This window comes from Cololabis saira, chromosome 17 (assembly GCF_033807715.1).
Source record: "Cololabis saira isolate AMF1-May2022 chromosome 17, fColSai1.1, whole genome shotgun sequence".
NCBI lineage: Eukaryota > Metazoa > Chordata > Actinopteri > Beloniformes > Belonidae > Cololabis > Cololabis saira.
In genome coordinates this window covers 24,679,569-24,691,671 of record NC_084603.1, presented here as the reverse complement: position 1 = coordinate 24,691,671, position 12,103 = coordinate 24,679,569, and the positions used below count along the sequence as shown (strand labels likewise).

The following is a 12,103-nucleotide window of genomic DNA, read 5'->3' as shown; positions in this document are numbered from 1 at the left end:
AGTCGACTGGATGGATTCATGGCCAAATGGTAATTTACTAGAACCACTTTTTTATTATTATTTTAAGTGACTTGCCTGGGGAAAATCATAAGTCATTTCTGATTATTTAAATAAACCATAGTTGAACACTTACATCTGTTCCACTCTTCACAGATTTAAGTTTAGGTGAAGTACATAAGGGAAAATGTCCCAGGCCTTGGACTTTTTACTTTTAATCCTAAATGATTGGATGGTGTTTGCCTTCTTTATGAGGCAGAAGAGTGGTGAGACAGTTGGGGTGGCATGGAGGAGGAGTCAGACCTACACCTTAAGTTCTATTAAATACGAAGGAGAACAATGCTGCTCAAACATCTGTCACTTATCTGGAAGCCTCCTGCCGTGGACTACAAATCATGAACATTGCCAGTGGTGGGAAAAAGTGTCTAACCTCTTCAGCTAGCTGAAAGCAATACTTTAAAGATACAAATTCAGGCTACAAGCAAAGATTCTTGAAGTGCACAGGTATTGGCAGCAAAATCCAGTTGAGGTACATCATTTGAAGGGTGGGTTTTGTCTGTGACAGATGTGTTGTGCTTTAAACTGCTGAAACCGGTGTCTTACTGTGTTGCTGATGGAGATAGAACTACTGTATTCATTTCAAATGACATCAGAGGGGTCATGAAATGAAAATGATAGAGAAATGTTTTTAAAATACAAATTAGTTTTCAGTTTTTGCTGCTTTTCTTTTCTGCTTTAAAAAAAAATTAAGATAATCTGATCTTTTATTGAAATTGATAGTGTGATATTGTAACAAAATTAACAAATAAGCAACATAAAAAAAGTCAATTAAGCCATAAAAAGAATCAAAATAACACTGGAGCTACATTCTCATCTGTCCATGCAAACTTTTCACTACATTTCAAGTTTTGGTTATTTTGTTCAGCTTCTGCACATGAAACGTATTTTAGTTACATTTGAAGTTAGATTTAACTTCAAAGTAGGTTTGTGCCACATTTGTTATGGTTTGTTTCCTCCATTACTTCCTTCAACACAGGATGTGTCCTGTATCGTCCTTAAATCAGTTTGAATTTCCCTCGGGATGAATAAACTATTTTTTCATTTCATTTCATTTATTCCATTCATGGTATATCTTCTTAATAATGTTGTACAAAATTCCATGAAGTACACATTATCACCATGAAAGAAAAGGAGCAGGAAGAAGAAAATGTATGCCCCTCTCTCTTAATACAAGTAGGCTACATTGACTTACTGAACACCAATCTATCTATACATATATTTATAACAAGAAAGCAAACAAAAATACCACTCTTCTATCTATTTTTTTCTCTTTCTCCTTCTTTTTTTGTAGGCACTTATCTTTTTTTCTTTAAACATTTTCTTAAGCTGATATTATCTATCTATCTATCTATCTTAAATGGAGCGTCACTACAAACTCGTCTGATGTGCAGAGGGGGGAATCAGAAAGTTAAACTCTTATGATGACTTTCATACGCTAATTATTGTAATTTTAAGCTGATATTTACCATGATTCAATTGGTTGTAACGTTTTCATGGAAAGGAGGTATGAAGCAAAGTAAATCCAGTGATTTTTTTTTATTTTATTTTTTTGGGGTAAAGAGGTTTGGCGATATTCGGAGGGACGCAGGGGAAAGTTGATGCTCTTAAAAGTTTCTGGGAGGAGTTCTGCTTTTTTTTTTCCCCCCTTCAGGATGACACGTGAAACTTTCCCGAGGAGTTGGTTGGTATGTGTGCTCTGCGGCGGTCCGTTACCTCGGCAGACCGACAACCTCCTCCGGCGAGCGGATCAGTGAGCTCCTGCCTATTTTTAGGAGTTTTGTCCAATGGGGGGAAACGAGCGCGCCTGAAGAAACTGCTAAGGAAAGTTTCATCTCCGCTGCGATGAGCGCCCGCGACGCCGCGAAGTGACGGGAAAAAAAAACAACGCAGGCAGCACACGTCCTTTTGTTCCAGCCCAGCCGAACTTGAAGTCAGAAAAACGCAGCGGGCCCCCCTTTTTTTGGAGAAGTTTCCCCACAGCAGCGCCATGGCTGCCCAGTGCTGTGACAGCCTGAGCGGATACTTGCAGCAGCAGCAGCAGCAGCAGTCGGACCACGGCTCCAACAGCGAGCGCAGCACCGACTCTCCTCTCCCCGGGTCCGAGGAGGACCTCTGCGGTCCACACCCGCTGCCCGACCCGGAGTGGACCGAGGAGAGGTTTCGGGTGGACCGCAAGAAGCTGGAAATCATGTTGCTAGGTAAATTCAAGCAAACAAAAGCCTGAATTATGGTGCTGCGTTAAATCGACGCAGAGCCTACGGCGTAGGGTTACGGCGTAGCCTACGGCGTATTGTCTGCGTTGGTGTAACGCGGAACCATGAATCAGCCTAAAGTTGGCATTTTTACTTTTTCTAAACGTTTTCCATCCTGTCCACGTTTCAACTAGGTTCCCCTCAAGCACGTTTTGTATGCAGCTTTTTTTTTTGCAGTTTTATTTATCTCACATGCATCAATTTCAGTTTTTTCATTGAACAGGGGTTTAGTTTGCCATGAAAGCACGGTGAGGAGTGCGTGTTATGTGCGTGATCCCAAGGAATCAATGAGACCAATTAAACCTGGCCGCTCAACTCAAGGCCTCCAATTAATGCCCTGTTTTGAAGATAAGATAAAATAATCCTTTATTTTCTCCCTCAGTGGGAAAACTCACTTTGTTGGCAGCAGTACACTTAACACATGCAGGGGAGGGGTAAAAAAAAAAAAAAAAAAAATATATATATAAATTACAAAATATGAACAGTATATACAGTACATTGAAAAAAAGAGTGCACAAAAGCAGGTAGAATGTGTGTGAGGTAGACAGGCTGATATTGCACATATGGTATTGCACATCTTGTTATTGAAAAGTCTTCATATGGCTATTTGTTCATAAATATAAACAAAGGAAAAGTGCAAAGTAGCTGAACACTGGGGAGAAACGTGTCTAAATGTTGGTTAAAAACCTGTGCAGTGGCTCAAACATAAACAAGAGGTCAAACGAGTGGAAGGTGTTCCAGTCAGAGCATCAGTGTTGTAGCCGTCACGCTGCTCCTGACGGGGCAGTAACGCGCCGCCGCCACCAGGTGTCGCTGCGCAAACTCCCGTGGCCAGCATGTGTTTGTAGACTGAACTGAAATTGACCTGAACATTCAGATGGCTTTGTTTCCAGCAAGAGAGTCAGCACATGTAAACAGCTGGTGCAACATCCCGACGGAGTTTTATCAAAATATTAAAAAAATAAATTAAATAAAATTTGAAAAGTGGTATACACTACTACTTTTGCGATTCGTCTTTCAGCTATTGTGCCTTAAGAAAAGAAGAGAGTTTCAGGGTCTTGCCTGCTATGTGTGGTATGAATGTTTGTTTCCTTGATAAGGCAAAGATATAATGCGTTCTAATGACGCACAAGTGACAGTGAACAGTTAAACAAGCGATGACAGGCTTGCAAATTGAGACCGGCCTGGTGTCTTTGGAGAGGTCATATTTTACAAATTCAAAAACACATCCGTGTGTAATACTCGGGGATTAAATTAGAGGACTGGACTCTCTCAATTCAACAAAAAAACCTAAGCTTGACTTGTGAAGCAGTACAACAAACCATTAGGAGGAACCATGATGAAATGATCAAAGGCATGATGGAAGATGTGAGATGCATCAACATTGCTGATTTGCACGTTTTTATTAAGAGTGTTTCTAATTTTTCGCTAAATTTTGTAATGAAGGAGGTCTTGAAGGAAGTTTATCCTACATACACAGATGTTTGCATGCACACATGCAGCTCCTCTTCAGAAAAGTCCTGGTTGCTGCCTTGCTGCTCGGTACATTCCTCAAAGCTCCATGTCATCTCAAACTCTTCCAGGAAAACAACTTAACCAGAGGCCGGCCCTAAATCCCAGTATTCTGGACATACCACATGCCACGTTGCACAGTTTACCTAAATCTGTCTGTTTATGGTCTTGTGCATCTGTGTATGCAACATTATTTATCCACCAAAGTGAGTCTCAGCAGTTTGTCAGTTAAGTCTATATTATCCGCTAGCATCTTCCTCATCTTTTTTTTTTCCCCTCCCGATCACTCCTTTCATGACATCACTGCTCATTTCAACACCGCAGCAGGGATACAGAGTGCAGTCCTGTCTCCTGGTCAGTTGCAGGTTAAATTTTAAATGATATGCTTTCTCAGCCGTGAAGCCGCTTCAACCTTCAACCTCTGGCCTGCTGCAGCAATCCAGGAGTCCGGTTCCTCTGTGTTCCAGCTTGTTTATGTCACAGCACATCTGAAGACTCCTAGAATCTGTTGAGTTAAGCCAATGATGCATTAGTAATTTAAAGAGTCCACAGTCATGGTCTGGATTTGTTTCAGTTCACTGGATTAGATACTTTTTTTTGGTTCTGGAGGTGTAAATTGAAATCCTAATTGATGACTATTTCAGTCTCATCAAGTTAGCTCAGAGCTCACCAACATCTGGCTGTGTTTGGATTGGATAGGCTGCAGATTCTGATGTGGTGTGTCATATTCTGAAGACCAGATTTTGTTTATAACGAAGAAACAAACAAATGACATGCTGCACTGTCTGGCTTGTGTTTCCAAAAAAATATTGTGTGACTGAGCTTCCAAAGAGAAATCACGAAAAGATCCCTTCCCACATGGCAGTAATCTTAAGACTGAGTAGGTGATGCCTGGAAAACAAGCGAGATCGAGATTCATTTTAAAAGTATGCAACAAAAAAAGCTCCGCTACTTCCTGTAACCTCCATGAAAAACCAGCCGCCAGAATCACACCTCTAAAGCACTTGGACTCACACTTCCATAACCACAAAAATGTGCCAATCGATACGAGGGTGATGTCAGTATAGTTAACCTGTTACTAACACGCACACCAGGTCCAGAAGTAGATGACGCGCGGATCCTTTTTTTTTGTCCTATTTCTTAACAATGTAACGCATGATCACACATGCTGCACATTCATCGCTTTAAATTCATGAATCTAAATCTAAAATCTATGAAGGAAATTTACACTTAAAAATAACACATTTCAACCCACAGAGACTGATTAAATGCATGATTAAAATATGAGGCTGTCACTTGCTCTGGAAAACCAGAACTAGTGACCAGCCCAGAGATCACAGCGGTGCAGGGATGAGGATTCTGTGACAAAAACTCTAAGCCAGGAGGTAAAGAGCAGCTTAAAAAAAAAGAAACAACCAAAAAATGGTCACTCCCACCCAATCATAAAAATGGTAATCAAGAATAAAATAATGAATTTGCCACATGTCCCGTCTTGTGTCTGAAGGGCATTCGTACTTCAGGCGTAGTCTCCACTCAGCCGTACAAGAGTGATTCCTGCGTTAACGGTTTTTATTCAAGTATTATTCAAGTCACGTTGGTGTGTTTTTCCAAAAACATTGAAGGGTTTATTTGAGAAGCTTTGCCAGCATTTTATTTAGTTTTTTCTTGGCTATAACTATAAAACAGCCTAAATCTTTTAACTTGCAGCAGTGTTGTCCGTTGTTGGCTATTAAGCTCCTCCTGCTGACGATGGTAGCTGGCATCTATCTGGGTGTCTGCAACACTCAGACATCATCTGGTTAACAACTGCTACATGATCATCATGCTTTGACTGCTGTGTCACATCAGACCCATTTTATAACCTGGAAACCTCGTTTTTTTTAAATGACATTTAAATCCACCTCTGTTATAAGTTGTTATATTAGTGGCTTATCGTTCACAAAACTGCTGTGGGAAGAACCCACTTGAATTCTTTAATATTTCTAAATATTTTTCATCCCCACATATAGTTTTATTATTTATAATGAAATGAACATTTTTACATGTACACCAATTCTAAATATGCCCCAAATTTAGAAAAGCTAGGAATAATAAAATGTTAATGCATTAACATGCACTTTTTCTTTATTTTGTCCTTTATTTCAGCTTATTACTTATTGCTTAAAACATTTTATTCACTGATTTATTTATTGACACAGAAACATTTTTGTTGAAGCGAAAAAAGACAATTGTGATCTCATAAGTGCATTTACTGTAGCATCTAAAATCCATTATGAAACACTTTGACCTAAGTGACATTTGAAAATGCTCTTGATAATAAACTGGTCAATACCTGGAAGTTGAAGGGAAGGGGTTGTATTGGGACATCAGCCTCGTGATGTCCCACTGCCTGTAAAGGCAGGAGTTGCATAAATTCTGGTACATTTAAAAAAAAAAAGAAAAAAAAAAAGCAAAGCGAGGTTCTCTTTGTGCCCCTTGAATGATGCTGTTGAGTCACTATTTAAACAATTACCCCCAGCATACTCACGTTTCTTCTTTTCAGATTGGCCATATTTTACAACCACTCCCCTCATTCTGGCACGGTTTAAATCTGGAGAAAATGGAAATTACTAACTTCTCAACAATAACAACTTTACTGTTTTCAGTTTTGGCAGAGACACGGGTTTCTTTGCTCGGACCAGTAAACGCTGTTAAGTGACAACAAAATCTCACTCCGACTTCTCTCGTGGTAACTGCTGCACTCTTGGCACTAGGAAGCAGAACTCCCAAGTTAATGACCTGGAGACCTTAACAGAAGCATGAAAGCTTGAAAGATAGCTTTCCGTGTGCAGGGGACAGTGTAAGAGAACTTTTGTGTCTTTTTTTTTTTTTTACATTTGTTGTGAAGACATTGAAAGCAAGTGTGGGAAAGGGGTAACATTTTCTTTAACAATTGCCATCAAAATGTGTTTCTTAAAGGGTTTTCTTTTCTGAGCAGACATTATTTAGTTTTTCTTCTGCATATGGGCCAGGTCGAGTAGCTCTAGTTGTGGTTTTCTTCCACAGACTAGTAATGTTGACAGTTTAGTTGTATGTGCCTAATCATAGACTCTTGGTGGGCCATTGTGTGGGTACGCATAACGGCATGTTTGCTGAGAAACAGTAACAACAACCTACAATTAGGCTAACTGAATCTTTTTCCCTCATTGAACTCGTTTGCTTCCTGCTTCTAAACCTTAGACTATTATTGGATAGCTTTCTATGCGAATAGGGGTAAAAATGAACTTGGTAAGGGAAAGTACAAGTATTTTTGGCATGCATTAGGTATAGTTATGTGGTTGGCAAAATAATCGACAGGTATAGGTACTTCAAACAGTGTAATGTGTGCAAGAGTTTGTTGGCTGCAGATTGTGCATAAAATAATAATGTTTTGAAAACAGTGAGAGCTCTTTCCTCAGAGGAGAACCTGGACCTTTAATAAAATGGATTTCATAATTGTTGTTGTTGTTTAAAGGGATACTTTTCTGGCTTTTTATGCCCATAGTGGAGTATGTGTGAGGGCCTCCGATTCCTCTGGGGTGCTGAGTAATGCTCGCAGACAGGAAGTGAGTGTCTTGTGGGGAATGTGCTGCTGGCTTTCTCTGTTCCTCGTTCTCCCCTTTATTGCTCTGTCTTGAATGTTCAAACACAGCTTTGTTGTTGCAGCTTCCATCAGAGCCTCCATGGAGTCATCGGACTTTCCCCGGTCCTTGTCAGACACTCCGATACAATCCTCATTTTAACCCTTAAACACAAGTTAACCTAGAAAATGAATGTAGTTAAAACACTGTGGAAAGTAGCCTGTGCTACAGCTGTGCAGTCCATTATATGTAATTATACTTATTACCTTGCAGATTGCAATTATATGAAAATCAAAATTCCTCCTTTAACTGTCCTCAATTATCACTGTATGTGGTGTTTCTGCATTTAAAAACATTTTATCTGTAGTCTACAGTGAAAGAAAATATGAAGCAGCATGGGGAAGGGCTGCCTCACTTCTCTGTATCAATCACCAGTCCTGTGATCATTCACAGGTATTTGAACATGATAAATAACATCAATGCGTTGTGTCCGGCCTGAGAAGCCCCACCCTGTTGGGTGAAAAGAAGCGGCCTGCTCAGTCCTCAAGTAAGGAGGAGACTTGAGCTCAGGGCAGGGCCCTCCCGGGGTTGGCAGAGGGAGAGCAATGACTGACTTGAGCACCGGGTGAATATATGATATACCAGATAGTCAACAAAAGACATTGCATGCAGTGGAGCAGGAATGCAGTAAAAATGTGTAGTAGAAGATATTCTGCAGCTATCATCGAATAATGGCTCTTGGACGCTCCTGTATGAGTCATCAATAAACCCTGCGCCATCCTTGATGCAATTTGTTCTGTACCGGTGGAAATGGCTGTGAACAGAAGTGGCATCAAAACCATTTCATGAAAGAGTATTTTCACAGTGACTAGATAAGCTTTCCCAGGCAGGTTTAATGTGCTCAATGTCAGTATTGTTACAGATGTGGGCTACAATAAGAAACAAATGTCACTTTATTTAAACTTAATCAAGTCTGTCTGCTTCTTTGCTTGTTAGAAAGCATTTTGGCAGGTACCTGCAAGTATTGTGTAAGATGATTATTGTAAACATGTGTAGGATCATGGTTTCTTAAGCTAGTTTTCCCATGCCAATATCCATAACTGTCAACATTCAAGTCTCATTTATTAATTTCTTTATTAATACTGCTACCACATAAATCAATAGATATAATCTGAAAAGATCCCAAATAGTTTGGCAATTTAATTGTACTTAAATTAAAATGTCTGCTTTATTCAGGAATTATTTATATCCCCAAAGGAAGTCATTCTACTTTTCTCCCTGCTGTATATTTTTTCCCAGGAACTTTGAGAACCTTGCATGATTTTGGTCAAATGCTTCAACCCTTGCTAGTGAGCTGCATTTTAGATGGTTATTAGCAGTGTAACAACAACAGACTGAGAGATTCAAATAAATATGAGTAGAGTCTGTTGTTGGAGGACGGTGACTAGCAGGTAACTCAATACTTGATATAAGTCACTTGTGTGGCAGCTCACTGAGGATTTTCAGGGTAAGACAGACTTAAAAAACATGGCTGAAAATTTAAGAACGTATCATTACGAAAATCCGTTTCTGAAAATATTCACTGAGCAATTAGACTTCAAATCCTTTTCCTCTCTGCACGTGTTCTAGGTGTGATAACTGACCAGATTATGTTTTTTTTTCTGCATCTATTTTAAGGTAAGGGATGAGGGAGGGCCAGGTTGCTGTGACACCTGTGGCTCACATTATCAACGTTCACCACTCACTTTGGGCGGCAACTCACATCAGACAGTAAAAGACAGACTTGATGAAAAGCCCCTTGGTTGTGAAACAATGCACACGGTTCTCACTTCTCTCATTTAAAATTATCAGTCATTTTTAATCAGATTCTGTCCAAAATGTGTGTTGTAAAGTGCTCTTGCAGCTTTCCTTTGTAGATTTGGATGCAAGAATATTATTTTTGCCTCTCAGGACTTTGCACCATAATACTTTGTGGGCATTTTAGCATAAATAATAACTATATGGAGTCAATTCTGCCCCATTTTCCTTGCAACAATGCAAATATTTAGTGGCATAGTAGCCGGCAGGAAATATGAATTGGTTTGTTGTATGAGTTTTTGTTTATGTACTGCCACTGAGCAAATACAGATTGTAGAGTGGGATGGGCTCTGTAGGATCTTCTCATGAATAATTTGTACATGCAAAGCTTTAGTAAAGTATGTAAATTTACATTTTTAAGTTGGAAAGTTTGTCTGCTGGCCATAAACTTCAGTACCGTATTTATCACTATAGGGTGCACTTAAAATCCTTAATTTTTCCAAGAACCGTCAGTGTGCCTTGTAATCTTGTGTGCCTTGCGTATGAATTCTTGTTGTTTACTGACCTCGAACCAATTTTATGTGGTACACTACACTCAAAATCTGCCAAAATGTTTGTGTGATTTTTGGGAAATGATGAAGCAGTTCAGCTGACACATTAAAGTCGGTCCTTGGTTGATACCGGTTGCAAAGTTAGATAACTAATTATGTAGCGCTGGCAAGTTACCATCATCCAACATCTAGTCAATGTTCCCTTACTATAATAAGACGTCAAGGCGACTTTTTTAGCACAAACCCAATTTTCAAATCTATATCATAATCCAATTATAATCAGATCTTGGAATATAACGTTGTTCGAACCTCACACTAACTTCAGATGTCCGCTATTGCTGACACGATGAACCAATCAGAGAACAGGACGTAGTATGACGCTTACCTCCTCCACTTTTTATTAGTGGAAGAGGAATGTTTTAAAATGTGAGTGTATTTTTGTTTATTAGTTACAACTGAATGATATTCTGAGTTATTGTCATTGAGTTGAATAAAGTTCGACTTACCAGGCTGTTTTGATTCGCTTTATATATGCTTTATTGTGCGACTTATTATATTATGCTTATAAATTGTTTCCGTATTTATTCCGTAGTTATTTTCTTTGTGCTTGATTAAAAAGAAAATCAGTTTCATAATACTTGACAGAACTGTTAGACCAAACAAAAGCTATTTGGAAGAACAATGTAGTTTAAGGGAGAGTGGCAGGTCTAAATGTTTCTTAAGAGTCTATATTATGCTCATTATCATATTGACTAAATTACTTTGGCCATCAACTAGAAAAAACAAAGCAAAACAAGTAAGCGTTGCAGTTCTGTCCTGCAGCTCTTCTTGCTTCCATCTGTCTGAAAGACTCTCTTTTAGCTTCTCTTTAAAGCCTGGGATACTTGCAGTTCAGACCGCGTATGCATCATGGCCGCCGCGCATATCCTGCGTTCATTTGACGCGTCAACGTGCACGTTCTCAAAAAGACACTGAACGCGTACGCGACCTGCAGTTCTCGCTCTGGCCGCGAGTGGCGCTGGTCCCGGTCAGATACCATTTCCTTTGCCGAGATCGCAACCAAAATAATGTTATAATCTCCTACATCATCCAATGGTGTCATGTAGGGGTGGGTAAAAATATTGAAAAATCGATGCATCGCAATTATCCCCGCCCTAATTCAATATCGATTAAGCAAAGCCTCTGAATCGATTCACCTCCTGCTGTACGCAACATTTTCTTATGATTCGCGTTTTGTGGACGGTGGCTGCACGCGACCAAACAACAATAAAATGCCGACGATGGCAAGCGAAAAATCTTTCAGATCGGACGTTTAGACTCATTTTGAATTCCCATTTAAAGAAGGAACACGAGAAACGGACAAAAGTAAAGCCCCTTTCACATAGAGGGCGCAAAGCGCAGACCGCCGGCGGCTTTCCCATTCATTGTGTATGTGCTGCCGCGGCGCAAGAGCGGACCGCTCTGCCACTGAGCTTGGCGGCGCGCGAGAGGCGTTTGCGCCACGCCTGCCTCCCCGAATTTAACATTTTTTAATTTCACCGTGCCGCGCTGTGAGGTGGTGGAGGCTCTGTGCCGACTCTGCGCCCAACCCGGCAGTGGGCGCGGCGCAAACCGCGCTCTATGTGAAAGCAGCTTAAGTTGTGCCAGGCAGAACTAAAATACAACAGCAACACGACAAACCTGCTGATCATGTTGACACAGAAATGTCATGTATTTTTTTATTTTAACTTGTGTACTACAGTACAAATGCACAATTGAGCCATTATGGTGCTGCTAAGTTTAATTGTTCAGTTCATTTCTATGTGAAGTAACATGCCACGTGTTATAGGCATGAAAATAAAAATAATGAAAAATTGCAGACAGGTATTTGTTTATTTCTACGTCTTACTGAACCGATATCGAAGCATTTAAATCAATATCGAATCGAAACCTAAAGAATCGAATCGAATCGTGAGGTTCTTAACAATACCCAGCCCTAGTGTCATGTAAACTTGTTTCTACTAAACTACTGCTACTACCGCTGCTACTTCCGCTACTACTAAATATTTAATCACTTTTCCAACTGTTCCTCTGCTTACTGCCCCCTATCGGTCACCGCCGGTACGACGCTCTCCTCGCGTACTACGCGAGCGACGTTGCGCTTGGTGGTGCACTCGAACGGACGCGAACGCAAGCACCAACAGCAAGTATATCCCAGGCTTAAGGCCTTTCCCCTGAAAGGCCCCCCATCTACTATGATTGCCCTGCTGGTTTGTCAAAAATAGTAAAGTGGGAAGCTGCTGCTCGTGATTTGTTTGTTTTGAGGTGTGGAAGGGATCATGCAAATCATATTGAT

The 12,103-nt window shown here is 40.2% G+C and overlaps 1 protein-coding gene across 2 annotated transcripts in view; it reads left to right on the top strand.

Moving 5' to 3' along the window:
- The first annotated feature begins 1,735 nt into the window (after positions 1–1,735).
- The window catches only part of LOC133463440 (protein bicaudal C homolog 1-like), a 72,694-nt gene continuing 62,326 nt past the window's right edge, over positions 1,736–12,103 (top strand). For both annotated transcript variants that reach the window (XM_061744984.1, XM_061744983.1), the window contains exon 1: positions 1,736–2,255. In XM_061744984.1, coding sequence (XP_061600968.1) covers positions 2,045–2,255 — 211 coding nt within the window. In that variant the 5' untranslated portion in view covers positions 1,736–2,044. The remainder of the gene's footprint in view (positions 2,256–12,103) is intronic.